The 20,588-nt window shown below is 35.2% G+C and overlaps 1 protein-coding gene across 1 annotated transcript; it reads left to right on the forward strand.

The window, feature by feature from the left end:
- Positions 1-917: 917 nt before the first annotated feature.
- Positions 918-20,197, forward strand: TDO2 (tryptophan 2,3-dioxygenase). The gene is made up of 12 exons (XM_082727758.1): positions 918-1,049; positions 1,269-1,374; positions 2,613-2,703; positions 4,845-4,915; positions 6,795-6,922; positions 8,547-8,733; positions 10,015-10,122; positions 13,147-13,258; positions 14,046-14,103; positions 15,590-15,669; positions 16,424-16,514; positions 18,188-20,197. Exons 1-12 carry the CDS (start codon positions 958-960, stop codon positions 18,339-18,341), a joined length of 1,278 nt encoding a protein of 425 aa, XP_082583884.1. The 5' UTR covers positions 918-957; the 3' UTR covers positions 18,342-20,197.
- The last annotated feature ends 391 nt before the right edge of the window (positions 20,198-20,588 follow it).

A 20,588-nucleotide genomic window follows, 5' to 3' on the forward strand; every position in this document is an offset into this window, starting at 1 on the left:
TAGAAATAAAGTTTAGAATTTCGGTTTAGAACTGAGACCAATAAATAATGTGTTCGAGGAAAATATACTTTATCACTGACATTGTTCAGAACTGTGGGCCCTTTATTATTGTTCTTAACTTACCTCCAAAGTACCCCAGTGTGGATGACCCCCAGGGTCCTATAATTGCTTGCTACAGGTAAACAGTAAATGAATGATGTCCATGTAAGTTCCAATACAATATAGCAGCCCGCAGGGTGCCTGGGCAGCTCAGCAGATTAAGCATCTGCCTTCTGCTCAGGTCATGACCTGGGGTCCTGGAATCGAGTTCCCTGTCGGGCTCCCAACTCAGTGGGGAGTCTGCTTCTCCCTCTTCCTCTGCTCCTCCTCCTGCTTGTGCTTACTTTGTCTCCATATCTCTTTCCAATGAAAAGATTAAAAAAAATTTTTTTTTAAATACAGCAGCCCAACTGCTGCTAATTAGATGAGATTTAGGCCAGACGAACAGTAAAAATGAGATGGAAATGGGATTTGTGCATGAACCCTGCCTCTGTCACGTTCCAGGTCAGCTGTTGGCTTAGCAGTTACAAGAATATCCCAATCTGAAACCGAGAGACTAAATATTTGTTTTTTTACAAGCTCATGATATTATATATGCTAACACTATGCCAAGTGTGTCCTTGGAATAGAGTAACTCAATGCCATTTTAAAAATTTGGCCTCCATTGATATATTTAATGTTTGTTATTTTGGATATAAAAGCAGAACTTAGCTAGTTAAATGATTTGGTCTGGCAGAATGCTCACTTCTTTTAGCAAACATACTGTCCCCAACACGGATCCTCTCCAAAGTTTACAGAGTTCAGCTTCTGTCCCAATTGAAATGAGAGCCTACCTAAGAGCACACAGGGAGGGCTGATTGGCTGGTTCCGAGAGAGCAGGAGAGATAAAAGGCAGCTGGAGAACATCTGGGAAGGTCAATGATATCATCGTTCCAGAGTCAAACTTCAGTGCTTCACAGACAGTGCATTTTCACCATGAGTGGGTGCCCATTTTTAGGAAACAACTTTGGGTGAGTATTTACCTCTATTTGAAGGATGGTCAGGATCTTAGAAATGCCAAGTAAGAACACTGCAATTTCTGAATTTCCAAAGCATTCAAAATTGCCATCCTTCTCTTGTTAAAAATCTCCTCCAAAATCAATTAGCGAGAGAATTTTCTTCTCTCATATTATTAGTTATTATGCTTTCTCAAGATCTCCTGTTTTTCTTCTCCCTTACTAAATCTGCAGAGGGGCTTTTAAAAAATTATCCATAGAAGGCAATGAAGAAGACAAATCACAAACCGGTGTGAATAAAGCCAGCAAAGGAGGACTTATTTATGGAAACTACCTGCACGTAAGTGGTAGAGCTTAGCTTTCACGGTTAGGTGCTAAATTCTGCGAAGTGACATTTTCATGTTTTGGATGTTTTCTTTTGCTTTTCTCAATCACCAAAAAGTTTTCTGGATGTAAAGACACAGATGTATGCTTTTCGACTTTTGTTAGCACAATTCAGGTGACTCCTATATGAAAATTCACCTCTCTGACAGAGGTCTGGTCCAAGCAGAGTGCAGAATCTTAAGCAGAAGAGCGTAAATGATAAGATAAAGTGGAGATAACTGGCAGACATTGCACAGCTTGCATAGATAGGACATGGTCTGTATATCCCAGCCTGGATAATTGCAAATGTATCCAAAAAGATGATGTTTTTAAAATCCCTTATTGGAAAGTAGAAATGTTGAAGACACATGTTTTCTTGAAATCATTAGTAAATGCAAGAAGAATATTACAAATGCAGTATTTGGAGATCATAAATGTGGCCTGTTTGTCTTCTATATTTTTTAAAAAGTGAAATGTTTAGAGCCTTTGGTGCTTTCATTGATGGGTTTCTAAGGATGAGCTGATAAAGAATGTTAAAATCTTCTTAGAATAGGTTCTTTGGGGTATAAAACAGTAGAAGATTAAACAGTGAGTTAAGTAAGTTACCAAGCTTTTATCACATTCATTTCAAGAGATAAAGGGTTATGATTTCTCATTGAGTACAGTTGTATTTGTTACATAGAATCCTACCCAATACAAGTTGTTCTGAAAAGAATAAAAATCATAAATTTAACTCATTCTTTATGATTAAGACTCATGAATTGTTTAAAAGATAGCTTCTAGAGAATTTGGGAATTTGGAGATTTTTTTTCGATATTGTATTCTACTTCTTATTAAAATTGATTAAAAATAAGATTTACAATTTCAAAATTAATTTTTCTTTTTTAAAAAATTTTTCAGCTTTATTGAGATATAATGGATGTATAACATTGTGTAAACTTAAGGTATATAACATGTTCATTTGACACACTTATATATGGCAAAATGATTATCACCATAACATTAGCTAACATCTGCATTGTATCACATAATAACCATTTCTTTTTTGTGGTGAAGACGTTTAAGACCTACTCTCTTAGCAAGTTTCAAGAATATAATAAAGTTTATTAACTATAATCACTGTGCTGTACATTAGATCCCTATAACTTGTCCATCCTATAACTGGAAGTTTATACAAAATTAGTCTGTCTTTTTTGTTGTTTGTTTTGTTTAAAGTTGGAAAAGGTTTTGAATGCACAGGAACTTCAAAGTGAAATAAAAGGAAATAAAATCCATGATGAACATCTTTTTATCATAACTCATCAAGGTAAGTTGCACAAAAGATTAGATGGTAACTATTCCACAGGCATTTCCCCACGATAATGAGGAAAGCATGCTGAAAGATCAAGGAATCACTTCTCTTAGAAACGCTTCAGAATATTTTGCTGTGGGGTAAATTCTCATAAGGCATCCCTCTAGAATTTGTAACAATCTTCTTTATGTTACTTCGCTGCTAATTGGATCAGGTAGAACTTTAGCTCTTAAATCCAAGGGAACTTTCTATCTCTTGGAATTCACAAGGAATTTGCAAGATAAGATGGTACTGTTTTTCAGCTTGGAACTTTAAATCAAAGAGTGTGTGGGTGGCTCAGTTGGTTGAGTGACCAACTCTCAGACTCCTGATTTCAGCTTAGATCATGATCTCAGGGCTGTGGGAGGGAGCCCCACATCAGGCTACTTGCTGGGTGGAGAGTCTGCTGGAGATTCTCTCTCTACTCCTTTCTCTGCCCCACCCTCTCCCCCAAAATAAATAAACTATTTTCAAGAATTAGACATTCAAATTTATTGTGACTTTACATAATTATATATAGATCTAGTACTAAACAAAAATATAAAATTTGTCTAAAGTGTGCATTTATTCTCTCCAGTCTTCTTACCTCTGGGCAGTGGTTTTTAATGTAGCAATCCATGATTTCAGGAGTTTGGAAAGTACCTGACTCATTGAAATTGTGTGCAGAATTTCATGAATATGTGTCTTAAAGAGGTCTGTGACCCCAGCATATTAAGATTTACTCTAAGATTGTTGGAGGCATAATAGTGTCCTCTGTCTGACCAGGTCCAACGATTCATACTAGTCAGTGCTCTATTTCGAGACCTGTTTTCTTTCCCTACCTGTTCTTTGTGTCTTTTCCTCAAGTGGTTGCTTGCTTCACTGACTGGTTAAAATGATCAGCCTCTTGGGAGTAAAAAGATGAAGGTGGAAAATAATTGAGTTGATGTATCACCTCTCCTGTTTTCATGTTAACATTTTTATTGGTGATTTAGACTAAGACAAAAATCAATGGAAGAGGAATCATGGCAGGGTAGCACATATTTGGAATCAGAAAATTGTTTAGACTCCTCTCTCTACCACTGTAAATTTATGTGGCCTTGGTCAGGTTTCTTGAGCAATAATTCTCTTTCTCCATCTGTAAAATGGAGACAATTATTTTATCTTCTTATTCATAGAGTTTTGTGAAGATAAAATGAGCTCATGTGCATTGAGCACTTAGCCCAAGGAGTCTTGCACAAGATAAGCATACAACAAATGGGAACTACCATGATTTGATAAGGAGACTGTCCTCTCACCCTTCAGTTATGGCTCATGGTCAGTGGGTCATGGAACTAGGCACACAAAGTTAAACCTGAATAAAAAGATACAGAAACCGATGAATAAATATTTGATTTTCTCTTGGTCCAGATATGAAAATTAGATTCCTGGAAGACTTCTTAAATATAATTTAAAATTATTATCTGGTTCCTCCACTTAGCCATAGCCTTTACCCGTACAATAGCACCAAATAGAACGCACCAGATATCTCTAAGATTTTTGATGTTCTATGCTCATCTAATGACTACACTGGCTATTTAGTTCATTTATTCATAAAATGATCACCCAATGTTTATCTTATGCAAGCACTGTGCTAGGTACTCAGGGAGTTAGATAAATACAATGAAGTTTTAGACTATTCACAAGCTTGTCCTCTCCATAATATTCTAAGCATCCAGAAAACAAAGTTTTGTCATATTCTTCAGGTTAGTGATTATTAATATCCCAGTATGAAATGGAGATGAATGTCACTTCTGCTTTCCCATAAACCTCCAGCTTCCACACAAGAAATTGGAATTAGATTATGTGCTATATCTTAAAAGACATAGATAATTTATTTGTTGAAAGAAGTCAAAATAATAATAATGAATATGAAGCATATAGAAAACATGGTTGGCATAGTAAAACATTCAATGAAAGAAGACTATCATAACATTAACAGTAGTATTTGTTTTTAGTATAAATATAATATTATATTGGCATTTATTATTTTAAAATTACATTTATTTCTTTTTTGATGTGTTGACTTTGTCTTTTATATAATTATGGTAAAAATGCTACCATAACTTTCAACTTGACAATGGTTTTTCTCATTGCAGCTTATGAACTCTGGTTTAAGCAAATCCTCTGGGAATTAGATTCTGTTCGAGAGATCTTTCAGAATGGCCATGTGAGTTCTCATGTCACAATGTTGGATTTATACTTTTTGGGGGGGGGGATGTAGAATACTGTTAATTAGTAAAACTTATGACTAAATGATGGAATTATTACTTAATGGAAACATTTAAAAAACCTTTCTGAGTGGACAAGTGTGTAGTCATACTTTTTCAGTGCCTGTTACCCTAGAGCTACACATTGCTTTAAGATTCAAATTTCAGTTTCAGTCCTCTTGTTTAGAACTCGATTTTTTTTTTTTTGCCCTTAAAGAAAGTTGTTATATATGATGGTAGATTGCCAAAATAGCTAATATAGATCCTTTAAATAATAGGTACCAGAATTATATTTTGTGTGTGTGTATGTGTGTGTGTGTGTGTGTGTGACTGTGTGTGTGTGTGTTTCTTTCAAGATGTTATTTCTAACAAATACTTGCTATGGGGAGATAGGAACAATGATGAGGAAAGTGAAACAAAAAGAAGAGAGTGGTAGAAGAAAGAAAAAGAGGACACCTGAGTGGCACAGTCAGATAAGGGTCTGCTCTCTGCTCAGGTCATGATCCCAGAGTCTTGGGATGGAGCGCTCTCCCCACTTATGTTAATGGCCACTTTGAGGCTCTTGGTAAAAAGCAGGTTTATCCAGGTGTTGTTGGGTCCGTTATCAAAGGAGCGAGACTGACATGAAGTTAAGGTTTAACAAGAGTTTTATTTTATGCCAGGCATCAGGAACCAGACTGACCGGCCAGGGCCGCCTCTGAAGAGAGTGACGACCCCTTGGTCTTACAGGCTAGTTTTATAGGGTACATCCGCAGACCTTTACATATGTGGCTTTGGCTGATTGGATGTTTCCACCTGTCTGGGCTTGTTTTAGGTGTTGTGTTTTAGTAACAGTTGCCTTGTTTTAGGTGTTGTGTTTTAGTAACAGTTACCTTGTTTTAGGTGCTGTGTTTTAGTAACAGTTACCAAGAGCAGTAACTGCTGAGGCTTTATTAAACAACAAAATGTCTACCCAGGCAACATGGAGTCACTACAGCTAAGTAGGTCTAGGCAGGCCCTAGGGGTTTAACAGGTTTTAACCTGGAATCGGCCCCAACAGTGTTGCTTAATCTTCACCCAGAAGTTGTCATGTTTCCTCCACCTTTATTCCTCAAAGCCAACTAAGAGAGAGATTTACTTTGACATCAGTGGCTGTTGTGTTCCAAAATTGGCCTCTCATTTGCTTCCATATAATTTTCTCTTTTTAAAGAAATAGAAATGACTCCTCTTTTGCAGACAATCTTCACACACAACTCAAAGTGGCTATTAATTCCATATATGTTTATGGAAATTTTTTTTCTATTTTTTTTAATTAAATTTATTTATTTTCAGCATAACAGTATTAATTTTTTTTTACCACACCCAGTGCTCCATGCAATCCGTGCCCTCTATAATACTCACCACCTGGTACCCCAATCTCCCACCCCCCTGCCACTTCAAACCCCTCAGATTGTTTTTCAGAGTCCATAGTCTCTCATGATTCACCTCCACTTCCAATTTTTCCCAACTCCCTTCTCCTCTCTAACTCAATTTTTAATTCCCATGTTTCTCTTTAAAATAGAGAACTTTAAAAGTTTGGGGTGTCTGGGTGGTTCAGTGGGTTAAGCCTCTGCCTTTTGCTTGGTTGTGATCTCAGGATCCTGGAATCTAGCCTCACATCAGGCTCTCTACTCAGCAGGGAGCCTGATTCCTCCTCTCTGTCTCTGTCTTCCTCTCTGCATACTTGTGATCTCTGTCAAATAAATAAATTAAATTAAATTAAAATAGAGAAAGTTCATAGAGGTACACTGTTGTTGATAGTCTATTGTATCTCCCAGAAAACAGGATTGATTACTTGATGTTTCATTTCTTAACCATCAGGTCAGGGACGAAAGGAACATGCTGAAGGTTGTTACTCGGATGCACCGGGTGGCAGTGATCCTGAAACTACTAGTACAGCAGTTTTCTGTCCTGGAAACCATGACGCCCTTGGACTTCAACGACTTCAGGTGTGGACTGGTGGCTTTGTAAGAAGGGCACATGTTGTGATGTGCACTGGGTGTTACATTGAACACTACATCAAAAACTAATGACATTCTAGGGGTGCCTGGGTGGCTCAGTGAGTTAAGCCTCTGCCTTCGGCTCAGATCATGATCTCAGGGTCCTGGGATGGAGCCCTACATGGGGCTCTCTGCTCAGCACGGAGTCTGCTTCCCCCTCTTTGTCTGCCTGCCTCTCTGCCTACTTATGATTTCTCTCTCTGTCAAATAAATAAATAAAATCTTTAAAGAAAGAACAGAAACTAATGACATTCTATATAGAGACTAACTGAACATAATAAAAAAAAGGCGGCAGTGGCGTTTACCCTTTCATTCCTATGGGGTAAAAGAGGAACATGTGTTCTGTGTAAAAAGCCTGTCCCACTGACACTGTGCCACTACAAACATGAAGGAGACTTAATCACAAAGCATTTGAGTTAATAAAAGTTAATAAAAATATTCCTTCACTCACTTTTACATATGAACATAATATGATCGATGAATTTCAATTCATTGTTGTGTGCCCTGTTTTTATCTAAAAAAGATTTTACGCTTGATCTTACTCAAAGGTTGAAAAGCCATTAAAAAGAAATTTAGATAACTTATCAAAATGCCAACATCACTGACACAAAACATCTAACTAAATTTTTAAAAATTTCAAACTAAAAATAAAAGAGAAACAAGAGTTGACAGGAAACCTGTCAGCAAAAGTGTCAGTTTAAGTTATGGATTGAACTATAAATGTTAGCACTGCATTTCCAGGTAGGCAAAGCCATATATATATAAATTTTTTTTTAAGTTTTTTTGTACCAAAATCATAGAAGAGCTTTTCTTAAGAACATTGGGTCCATTTAATCATGTAATAGGCAGTGTCTCAAACATGTGTGATAGTCAAGTAGAAATGTAGTAAAAAAAAAAAAAAAAAAAAAAGAAATGTAGTAAAATTCCTTCATAGTGGTTTTAAAAAATTGAAGTCTTAAAACCAATTAGATGAAGGAACCTTAGAAGGATATAAGAGTCTGGGTGACTGTGGAGTGGAATAACATTTTTTGATTGCTTATTTTGTGTCAGGCAATATCTCATTTGTTTTACTGATAATATCTCATTGTGTTCATAATGACACTAGATAGTGAGATCAATGATGATATCCAAGAATATAACTTTTAGGAGGGATTGAATCTGTAAAGAATCTTTTAGTACTATAGAATAGGAAATATTGCACAATGTCCACATGTCTTTATCTCAGGAAAAAATTAGTACACAAACACATAAACATATATGTGTATATATGTATGTGTGTGTTTATGTATATACATATGCACATGCATATATGACATTTCTCACACTGTGTACACACGCCATCTTTAAATTGATTAATTGACAGCAATAATGATGTTTAGGAGGCCCAATTTTCTTTCTTCAGTAAGATCAAATCGCAGGTCCAACTCTAGGCAGTGGTGTCCCTGTTCTTGGTGATACCTAAAAGAATAGAACTGATGACCTCTCAATAGAAGAAAGCATAACAATGATTTACAATGTCAACCCTCCTCTTCTTTCTCTTCTCTTCTTCTCTTGCCTTCCTCCAATTATCCAGAGAGTACTTATCTCCAGCATCAGGCTTCCAGAGTTTGCAATTCCGACTCTTAGAAAACAAGATAGGTGTCCTTCAGAGTTTGAGGGTCCCTTACAACAGAAGACATTATCGTGATAACTTCAAAGGAGAAGATAATGAACTGCTACTTAAGTCGGAGCAAGAGAAAACACTACTGCAGCTAGTGGAGGTACATACTCAAATATTATCTTTGAAGTCTTACTCCCTGTGTCTTGTTAATTTAGTTTCTGTTAGATCAAAATTTTAAAACTGAAGTGTTTTGTCACATTCATTGTAAATTAAAGCAGAAGAACTTATAAAAATACTTAAACTCAACTAATTAAAATATTTAAAATATAAAGAACTCTCCTGAGAGTTTCAGAAATATTTATATAATCAGCTGTGTTAATATTTAATAACTTCATCTTATAAAAAATAATTCTTTTAAGCAAGACTACTAAACCACATTTAATTAGCTGATTTTTAAGTTGAGTGTAGTTAATTATTAAATGAGGTTTACTTCTTTAAAATATTCCATTATTGAACAGTTCTACATGTTGCGTATTTTTCTCAATTAACTTAAATTACGAAGAGTATAGTCTTCAGAATTTGTTCTCTTCATAACTTAATTCCCTATGGGTCTATAAAAGGTCTTAAAGGATTACTGTTTCTTCAGAAGTAAATTATTAAATAAAGATTATATGGTCCTAATTTCTTTCACAAGAGAGTTTTTTTTGGTTTTGTTTTGTTTTTTGTTTTTTTTTGTTTTTTACCTTTGCAAATTAACATTTTCTTTTAGGGACTTCTACTCTGCACACTAATCCCCTCAGTATTGTAAATGTGGATTTAGGTCAATACATTGTATCTAATGCCAGAACAACTCATAAAGATAGAGGAAGAAAGAATCACAAAGCTAATTTCAAAATGAAAAATAGGTTAAATAGGAATCCACAGAGATGCATGAATTTTGTTTCATTTTTACATTAAAAAAATCTTGTATATGTTCACTCTCCTGAAATTAAAGTACCCTTTTTAAATAAGTCTTATGGACTCTTAAAATAATTAAGTTATTAATTGATTTCAAAGTGCTAAGTATACCATGTTCCTACATCCTTCAGCTCCTAAGCCATAAGGTATTTTGAGAATAAACCAGAAGACTTCATTCAAACAACATTTAGATATGTTCATAGATTTATAGAACAATGTTAGGATTTCTGTAATAATCTATTTCTTAACAAATAAAGAGAAAATACTTATCGATATGATTGCTTTAAAGATTAAGAAGTGAAATATAATAAATTGCTATTCTTTAAATGAAATCAAAGGGAAACATAATATTTACATACAAAAAACATGTGACAAATGTTTCTCAAAATTAAGAAAATTTCCTGTTTCAAGTTCGTAGATGTTAGGCACAATGTATTTTACATGTTTTAAATTTTATAATTTATTTACTTAAAAAATACCTCAGGCATGGCTGGAAAGAACACCAGGGTTAGAACCACATGGATTTAACTTCTGGGGAAAGTTTGAAAACAACATTGTGAAGGGCCTGGAGGAAGAATTCACAAGAATTCAGGTATTTATGATGCCATAACTAAATATAAGTTTATAACAGTTGAAATATTGAGAATTTAACAAATCTCCAATTTTCTCTTAAACTTCCATTTTCCTTATATTATTTTCCTTTCATAAATGTATCTGTAAGAAATAAATTACATAATAAATTTTATTTTATTTATATATCATAAAAACTAAATTAAGAAGTTCATTATAGATAAGATTTTGTTTTTGATAAATTTATCAGTTAATAGACCTTTTAACTTGTATTGAAAATTTCGTATTGTGACCAATTCTAGACAGAAGTAGGCTCACAAAAGACCAGTCAACCAAATATATTTAACCATATAGTTTTCCCAGGACCCGTACATATTTGCAGGGCCCTTCCTACTGGCTCTCAGTTCAAATTTCTTTCATCTTAAGAATGTTATTGTTGATTCTTCATTTCTCATCTTCTCTTCATGACTACATTTCTTGAAAGAATTGTTCCAATTCTATATCTAGAGAGGCTGCATCAGGTAGTACTTAAAGCTGGAACTTTTAAGTCAGTCACCCTGCATAGGTTCAAGTTCCAGCTTCACACCTTAACGACTGACATGGAACTTCTGTTAATTAAACTCTCTTCGCTTCACTTTCACCAATAGGAAAATAGGAAGTAAGAGTATCTTCCTTGTACGACTATTATGAGCATTAAGTTAGGTGAATATCTGTTGGGTATTTAGAACATGGTTAGTGTAGGTATTTCTTTATCATCTAATCCTCAGCCCAATCCAGTCTGTCTTCTTGTCCCCTCATTGACAGATGGCCTCCAGGTATATAAATCCGATGGCCATTTTCATTTTACCTCATCTCCTAGTGGCATTCAATAATGACTACTTATTCTTTCTTGGATATTTTCTTTCCCCTTGGTTTGGCATGACATTGTCTTCCTTTAATTCTCTGGCCCTTATTGTCTTGATTTGTCCCCTTTACTGGCTCAATTTTCTTCTCTGACTGATACATGGTGGGATTTCCCAATGCATTGGCTTAGACACTTTTTCTTCTCTCTCTGTACTCTCACTACATGAACTCATTCATACCCACTGTTTTAATATCTGCTTCTAAACCATAACTCTCAAACATTCATCTCCAGCATAGATAGCTCTTTAAATTTCAAATTACATATTTCACACCCTACTTTATAATCTCCTCTTGGTCCTCTCAAAAACATAACCATAAAACCACACTTAAAAAATTCTCTCCTCCTTCCATGCTGCTATCAACTCAGTCTTCTACAAATTGAAGAAATTTTTCCCTTACAAACCACCTAATCTGTCAAGTCTGCAATGTATAATTGATCACTGGCACCTCCCTCTTCCTCAATCACTTCTTCAACTTATCACCAAATCCTACAAATTTCACCTTCTGAATAGCTCTCAGGTACCTCCATTTTATCTATCACTCTTAATCAAATCCAAACTGCTCTTGTTTTTCACCTGGTCTTGTAATTTCTCTAAACTATCCTTTACTTCTCCCCAGTAGGACTCCATTCGAATTTATTTTATATACCAGTTTGAGCAGTCTTCTCAAAATGCAGATCTGATCACGTTCTGCTTTTGCATGAAATGTGTTTGTTCCTCCTTATTGTTTTTTTAACAGTAGGTATTTTATTTTTTAATTTTTAAAAATTTTTAAAATTATTATTAACATATAATGTATTATTTGTCCCAGGGGTACAGGTGTGCGAATCATCATGCTTACACATTTCACAGCATTTCCTTCTTATTGTTTTTAAAATAAAGATAAAAACTTTAACATAGCCTTTCTTCAAAGTGATTGATGATCTCATGTGGCCCAACAATATTGAATTTCTTTAAGATGAATTTAGTTCTATAATTTATCACCACAGAATCTTTTTCATGTTATTCTCTGGGCTTGAAATATTCTTCCCCAGATAATTCGTTCCATTCTTCAAGTTCAAGGAGAACTTCTTCAGAAAGATCTCCCCCTGGGGCGTCTAGGTTGTGCAGTCTGTTGAGAATCCAACTCTTGATTTTGGCTCAGGTCTTGGTCTCAGAGTCCTGGGATCAGGCTTTTTGCTCAGCAGGCAGTCTGCTTGAGATTCTTTCTCTCTCCCCTATCCCCGGCCCTCTCCTTGCACTCTCTCTCTCTCTCTCTTTCTTTCTCTTAAATAAATATATCTTTACAAAAAAGATCTCCCTTGACCTCGTGACTACTGTAAGTCATCATGGCATTATATGGCTCCTGCTTTGTACTGTCCACACTTGCAATGTAATGACTAGGTGATTATTTGTTCAATGTCTTATTCCCACCAGATGATGTACTGCATGAGATCAGGGAACTCAATTTTTGCTCACGATTTTATCTCTATTACTTTAGTATGACATTTACTAAATAAATGAGTAATTAATTGATAATAATGTGCTTACAAGTTCTCACCACATGAGTGATTGTTCAAACTAAAAATAATTGACTTAACTGATTTTTGCTTCAGCTGAATTGAGTTGTAAGTAAAAGATATGTAGTAGGCAGAACTATAAGAATTTCTTTAAATCAATCAATAGATAGCAAATGAAAAAATATCTGAGGGTGGAAAAAGTCTAAAAAATCATACTTACAATATATAATACTGAATATAGAGTTTTAATTGGATAGTTTTTTTTTGACTAGAAAGTCTTATTTTTTCCTAAGTGAAATTACTTTACTTTCTGTTTTAAAAAATAGCTGTCTAAAATTAGAACATTGTCAGTCACTTGTAGTTATCTGCAGTTTTGCCCATCTGAATCCATTTTTCATGATATTTATGAAAATAATATTTGAGATTAACAAGTTATATAAATGAATAGAAGGATAGAACCAGTAGGAAAAAACCCATCTCATAAGTTACAGTTTCCAAGTTGTATTAGATGATGTGGTAAATATTCCAAGTGCACCTTTTCTGCTCCTGGTGAGTCTATTTCTCAGAAGACATGTTTTCCGAAATAAGAATCTATGAAATAAGAATCCCCTTTTTGGGGATATTAATGTGATATCTTCCTCCAAGGCTAAGGAAGAGTCAGAAGAAAAAGAGGAACAAATGGCTGAGTTTCAGAAACAAAAAGAGGTGTTACTCTCCTTATTTGATGAGAAACGTCATGAACATCTCTATAGTAAGGGTGAGTATTTTATTCTAAGCATCCTTTCCCCAGGATGTATGACTATGAGATCAAAATATCAAATCTTACATGCGGGAAATAAAATGAAAATTTATATTACACTCATAGAATCAAGAACTGATTTAATTTTATCTGTTATAACCTTAAGTGGTAAGTTTACATGCCCAATCTATCTCAAAAATGTAGTCAGAAGATTTCATAATATGTGTCAGACATTCAGGATACCAGGAGAAATCAGATATGATTTTGCAATTTAGTTCACAATGTAATAGGCATGGAAATGAAGAAAAGCAGTGTAATTGTAAACAGTACAGTAGTACAGAGCAGAGGAATAAGTATTATGAGGGCAAGGGTGGCTTGGCAGAGAAAATCAGTTTCCCAAGGAGACCAGAGAGAGCACATATTTAGATTTTCCAACATAATTAATGTAAGGCTATTATTTTCTGAAGTTCATTGACCAGTGTTATCAATGCCTTCATATTTAACTCTTCTTTTATATGTTTGAAAGTTTTGTGTTCATTAGTATTTGGAACTTCCATTACAAAGTATTTAATGGTTGTACTCCTTGAAGCCAAGTAGTTTATATATATATATATATATATATATATATATATGCATATATAGATATACATATTAGTTTTATTTTTGAATCTAAGGAATAAAAAATTTAACCTGAAACATTGTTTTCTAAAAAAATATAAAACTTAATTATTTAAGGTGATGATACAAAATTAATATGACTTCCCTAAATTCCTTATTAAATTGAAACTCACTATGTATCCTATAGGTGAAAGACGACTGTCATACAGAGCACTTCAGGGGGCCTTGATGATCTATTTTTACAGGTAAAAGCAAAATAGAAGAGTATAACAGAAGCTGAGGAGTGGGTACAGATAATGTATCAGGTATAAAGCTTATAAACTGCAATCATAGTTGTAAAAAGTCATTAAGTTTTGGAGGGAAGCTTAGAAAATAATTGTTTTTGTCTTTTAGATATTAATAGTATAATTTTATCCCTATAGTGGATAGAAATATACATATATAAACCCACTAATTAATTAAATATCTTTTTTATTAAATTCTACAGTATATTATATGACATTAAGTGTCCTAAACTGCCAAAGTTTAATCAACCTCAGAAACTGTCACAAAATATCTTCCATTGTTAAATGATGTTGTAGTTATTTTTGTTTTATGAAATTTAAAAAAGTAGATAAAGTGGAAACAACTTTATAAATTGTTATCTTCTTTATTTTGCAACTTCAAGTAAAATTGTCCTCACTGTCTAAAGTGCATGAGATGTCCTTTAAATGTCCATTTACTCACATTCCATGTGTATGAAGGCCTCATCTTCATGCTTCATAAATTAAATGTGTCAGAACAATGGAGAGCACACTAGCAAACATTAAAACCAAAACCAAAACAAAACCTCTGTTTATTGGACCTCTTGTATTTATTTGAGTTTTTAATCTTCCCAAATTCCGGGGCGCCTGGGTGGCTCAGTTGGTTAAACATCTGCCTTTGGTTCAGCTATGATCTCAGGGTCCTGGGACCGAGTTCTGAGTCAGGTTCCCTCCTCAGCACGGAGTCTGCTTCTCCCTCTACCCCTCCCCATAGCTCGTGTCCTCTCTCTCTCAAATAAATAAAATCTTTAGAAAAAACTTCTCAAATTCATTTCTTCAGAAACATCCAGAAAACATTTTTGACTCTTTTCCTAAAATCCTGCTCAGTTATGCCTCTCAAGTTTATGTATCTGAAGCAGAAAATGTACTGTGAGTATTGAATAAATGGATGAAGAAAGAAAAAAAAATATGTACTAGAGGAAATTAAAAGCAATTTTTGTTTTTGAGTTTTTCCTAGAAGAAGCTGTATTTTTATTTGAGAGACAGAGTGAGAGAGGATGCACAAGTTGAGGGGAGGGGCACAAGGAGAGGGAGAATATCAAGCAGACTCTGTGCTCAGCATGCAGCCAGGTGCAAGGTTGATCTCAGGACTCTGAGATCATGACCTGAGCTGAAACCAAGAATTGGAGGCCTAGCCAACTGAGCCACCCAGGCGCCCCTATGTCTACCTTTTAACGAGAATCAATGTTGGGTGTGATTCTGCCTGGTCACTTCATATATATTACATGGAATATTCTAGACCCTTTAAACAAATGCTCTAAGTTGAGTAATAGTATCCTAATTTTTGAGATGAAGAAACTAAGTTTGAGAATAATTCAGGGCTGCTCTAGGTCTCAAGAGGCAAAGTTGACATTTGTTTCCAGAACCAACAGATTATAAAACTCACGGCCTCTGAACACATTTCTTTTCATGATTATTTCTTCTTTAGGGAAGAGCCTAGATTCCAGGTGCCCTTTCAGCTGCTGACTTCTCTCATGGACATAGACACACTCATGACTAAGTGGAGATGTAAGTCTCCCCACCCCTTCCAGCACTACCACCTCAACCCCAGTAATCCTTCCCTCCCATCCTGTTCCTTTATTCCTTTTCTTCATCTGTCTGCTCTCCTTCCCGCTATCTTTTCTTTCCCCCTTTGTGGGTGAATGGGTTTGTTTTTTTTGTGTTCTGTCTTTTTTAAATCAACCCAACATTTATTCTCTCCCAGGGCCATTTACCCATTATACACAACGAGCATAGTGCCTAAGGCCCAGACTCTCTGTGGAAGCCCAGGAAAATGTTTTATTTAATAATCAGAAGAAAAAATTAAATTTGGGTTAAGTAGAATGTCTTCATATATAATCATAACTTATTCATCTTTATGCCAATGCAATTTTAAAATATTCATATATATATATATGTGTGTGTGTGTGTATATACGCATATATATGTATTTTTTCCTTTAAATGGAGGAAGGGACCCCTGAAGGCAAAGGCAGTGAGGGCTTGTGAAAGTCATAATATTGCCCTTCTCTTCCCCTGTTGTGTCCACAGGCTGGTCCATCATTATGTTGGATGGAGTCACATGCATATAGCCTGAACCAAGTCGGGTGCCAGGCAACCTACTGGTCTCATCTGGCTCTCACATGCAAACCTTCCATATGGCTAAGTGATAAGGGCTGAAGGTTTTCTCAGAAGCAATAATCATTACCAACTCCTTGTTTTTAAAAAATTGTAGAACTAATGGCAGAAAAATATCCATGGAGTTAATCTGTATGTTTGCCTAGATAACCATGTGTGCATGGTCCACAGAATGCTGGGTAGCAAAGCTGGCACTGGTGGGTCTTCTGGCTATCAGTACCTGCGCTCAACAGTGAGGTAAGATGGGGGAAATTCACCTGTTTTTCTTGCCAGAATCGCTGATTTTTGGTTTCTCTACCTACATTATCTAAGAAATGTGATTTATACTTGCTTCCATCTGAACTCTTGACAACACATTTATACTGGTTATATTAAGGTATTCATATTAGAGAGGTCATTTAAAAAATCCTTAGTTTTGGAACTTCATAATTCTGATCCTGAGATGAAAAGGGGCATGGTACCTGTGGTCGCACGACTTGTGAAGATATGAGAGAGTTCATCCAGGGAGGAACATTTCCAAAAGTTCAGATTAGATTCAAACAGTTATCATTCATTCCACTAAAGTCCTCTTGCCTGGTGGATGACACAGCTGAAAAATAGTTTCTTGATTTCTGGTATGACTCTATTTTATAAAAACTACTTCCATTTACTCCAGAGAGTTCCCAGAGGGTGTTTACAAAGATACAGGTTGAGATTTATTTAGCACTTAAAACACATTAGAGAGATTTATGGGACATTTATATTGTTAATTTATTTACTGTTCCCAACATTATAGATGGAGATAGAGATAGTTGCATACATATGGAAATCAGGAAACTTACAAGGCCCCTCGGAAAGGGAGAATCAGCTCAAGAACAAATTAGATATTCACACTTAGTCTCCAAAATTCATGTTGCACATGGTTTTCATTCCTAATGTTTCTATAAGATTGACAGTTATAAGACATGCAGGTTCAATTTTTCATCCTTTTTATACATTTTCATTTTCCCTAGGGACAAACTCAAGACTAAACAACTTATAAAATTCATTGGTTTGAATTTTCACGATCATTCCCTATTTTCTCTTTCCCTGGGGATAAATTCTGTAAGCATGAAACAGTAAATGATTGTACCACATGGACCTATATATACATCAGTGGATGGTGGGAATAATGAGCACTTGCAACATTTCTAGTGTTCCATTGTCTCATGAAGTCTTCACAAAGGCCTGATCAGAAGAAGGGGTTGTAGTTTTTATTTTATAGGGTCTGGAACCAAGACACTGAGATTTAGACAACTTGTTCAAGGTCACATGGGTTTGCAAGTTACAGAGCAGAATTTGAGCTCTCATTCGACCTCAAAGGCAAATGCTCTTTCTCTATAAAACTGCAACAGTTAAAACAGTTGACTAACACACACAAGAGTGATTGTAAATGTTAAAACCACATTTGTAGATATTTATTAGGAATCTAAGTTGGCATTTCAATTTATTAATCCATTCATGTCAGTTACTTGACAGCTACTTTTCAGGTGGGAAATATTTTCTAAGGAACAACTAGGAATTTTGTATGCGTAAATGTTTTTGAAATTTTGCATATCATCCTTTCAAAGTCAGAAATAAGAACATACCCTTATCTTTATGAAGGTAGCATGACAATCATAAGACTATGGGTTTTAGTCTGAACCAGCCTGGTCAGGATCAATGAAACACATAATATTGTTTTATGGGCATGAACTTTGGATGTAGAATGAAAAGGAAGTGATTTTAATGTTAATATTCCTTGACTCCTTAATATTACTTGTATAATATGCACAAAATATAATACATAATGTATAATGAAGCATAATATTAAATACTAAATCATTATCTGAGAAATTTTAAATATTTCATGTCAATAAATCTGCACCCTCTGTATATTTGTGTTTTTCCAGTGACAGATACAAGGTATTTGTAGATTTATTTAATCTTTCAACATATCTGGTTCCCCGACACTGGATCCCGAAGATGAACCCAAGTATTCACAAGTTCCTTTACACGGCTGAATACTGTGACAGCTCTTACTTCAGCAGTGATGAATCGGATTAAAATAATCTGCAAAAATCTATGAAGACATCGATTTCTCAGCCTGTCTTTTTAAAAATTTTCTATGAATTTTCATGATACACAGAGTCCTACTGTAATATATGTATATATATAGGTAAGCACTGTGGTGCTCTGACTTAATCCTGTAAATAATTTTATTAACTCATTTTTGTGATAGTATAAGACTAAACATTAAGATAAGAAGTGAATTCAATTGAACGGTAACATTGTACATAGACGATTTTCCTATTGAAACTCAGTGTCCCCTTATACCTTAGTATAGCCACTTAACACAATCATTATCTCATTTCATAATTTAATGGGCTTGTAAACTTCAGCTATTTCAAGTAGTTTATGGAGTAAAATGTATCATTGTGTACAAAGACTTACACACAAAAAATTTGAGAAATAATAAGAATCAGTCTCTTTTCCATATATTGTTTTGGAAACGTTGCTTGTATTTATTGGGACTCTTGATGACCAAGGGCAGAAATCTACCTGAAGTTTGCCTATATGGGACTTGCTGGACAATTCCACTAGCTTGAACAACTGGGAGGAGCCTAGGAATGGAGCCAGTTCCTGGAATACTATATTCCTGGAACACTTGGAGGAGACTTTCTGTCTCCTTTCTTCTTTTCTCTAAGAGACTTTATGTCTCATCTCTTCTTTTCTCTTCTTGGCTTTATTCTTCCTTGCTGTAGGCCAGCTCCTTCCTCAAGCAAGGTCCCAGCTCCCAGCACCTCTGGACCAGAAAGTCAAAGGTGCTCTTCCCAGCCCTAGGAAGCAGTTAAGTAGCAGGACTGAAGTTGGGAAAGAGTGATAGTTCCTTTAATTGAAGAATGTTGTTTCCAGAAGAGAGAAGAGAAAACACACTAAATAGTGATTTAGTTCATTTCTAGTAACAAGTACAAGATTAAGAGTTTAGATCAGACAGGAATTTTATTCTTTTTCTAGATTGGCCTGGATATTGGCAATACTTAGCTGAATTTCTTTTACAAAGGAAGTGCAAAATTTTATCAAAGGAATCCAAATGTATATCAACCTTGACCTGGGGTGATTATAAGCAAGCAGCAAATTCTTGATGGAATTGAACTATTCTTTGGTCTCAATTATAAGTTTCTTCTTATGAGGATCATGTCATCTAGTTTTTCTCTGGATAAACAATTTCATATAATTGCTTTTACCTATAACGCCCTGTGCATGTGTGTGATTGTGTCTGTGCATGTGCACATGTACAGAGTGCCTGAGAGTGTCTAAGCTGAAAAATACAGAGACAAGTAACATGGTGGCTAAAGACAACGGCTTCAAAATCAGTGAGCATGGCAACAAATTCTGGCACTGCTATTTATTAACTATCCATTCTAGTACAAATTCCAGTTTAAGCCCCAGGATCTATCTATATGATGGGGATAAAAATATTTATCTCAAAGGGCATTTGGGTGGCTCAGTTGGTTAAATGTCTGACTTTGGCTCAGGTCATGATCTCAGGGTCCTGGGATGGAGCCCCATGCCCAGCTCCCTGCTCAGCGGTGAGTCTGCTTGTCCTTTTCCTTCTGCGTCTGCCCCTTCCCCAGCTTGTGCTTTTCTCTGCCTCTCTCTCTCAAATAAATACATAACATCTTTAAAGAAAATACTTACCTCAATCTTTACTCATCTCATGAAGTAATAAAAAAAATATGCTAATAGATGCTCTGTCACCAAGATGTCTTGGAATCTTAGAATAAATGCTATTTGTCAAGGTTTATTCTAACAGACTAAATGATTTAACTTAACTCTTTTTTTATTTCTTGGTGTGACTAAACTAGATAGTTGTAAGAGGTTTTTTTTCCACCCCCCCCCAAGGGATATATCAGTAATTCTTAATGTAAAAGTCAAAACCATTTATAATGCCAGTTACTACCCTTGCCCCACTCAAACTTGCTTCTAGTGCTAACGATCCACTTTAAGTTATAATTTTTAAATAAGTCACAAAGTCTGTGTAAGGTTGCCTAATTTAGTATTCACTTTGAGATCTTTGTGAAATAACATCCAGGAACATCTTGACGATTTTCATTATGACTCCTAACTATTATGTGTATGACTCCTAACTATTATGTGAAAATCTCGCTGCTTTCCCTTTAGCCCCACTGGGGGAATTTCAAGTAGCTTACTATGGTTGGAGCACAGCATATGTCCTCATAGAACAGCAGAGATTGAGGCAATTAGGTAGAAAGGGGCTTCTCTATGAAAGGTCATTCAAAAGAGTTGGCA

This window comes from Mustela nivalis (genome assembly GCF_964662115.1).
Source record: "Mustela nivalis genome assembly, chromosome: 4".
Taxonomy (NCBI): domain Eukaryota; kingdom Metazoa; phylum Chordata; class Mammalia; order Carnivora; family Mustelidae; genus Mustela; species Mustela nivalis.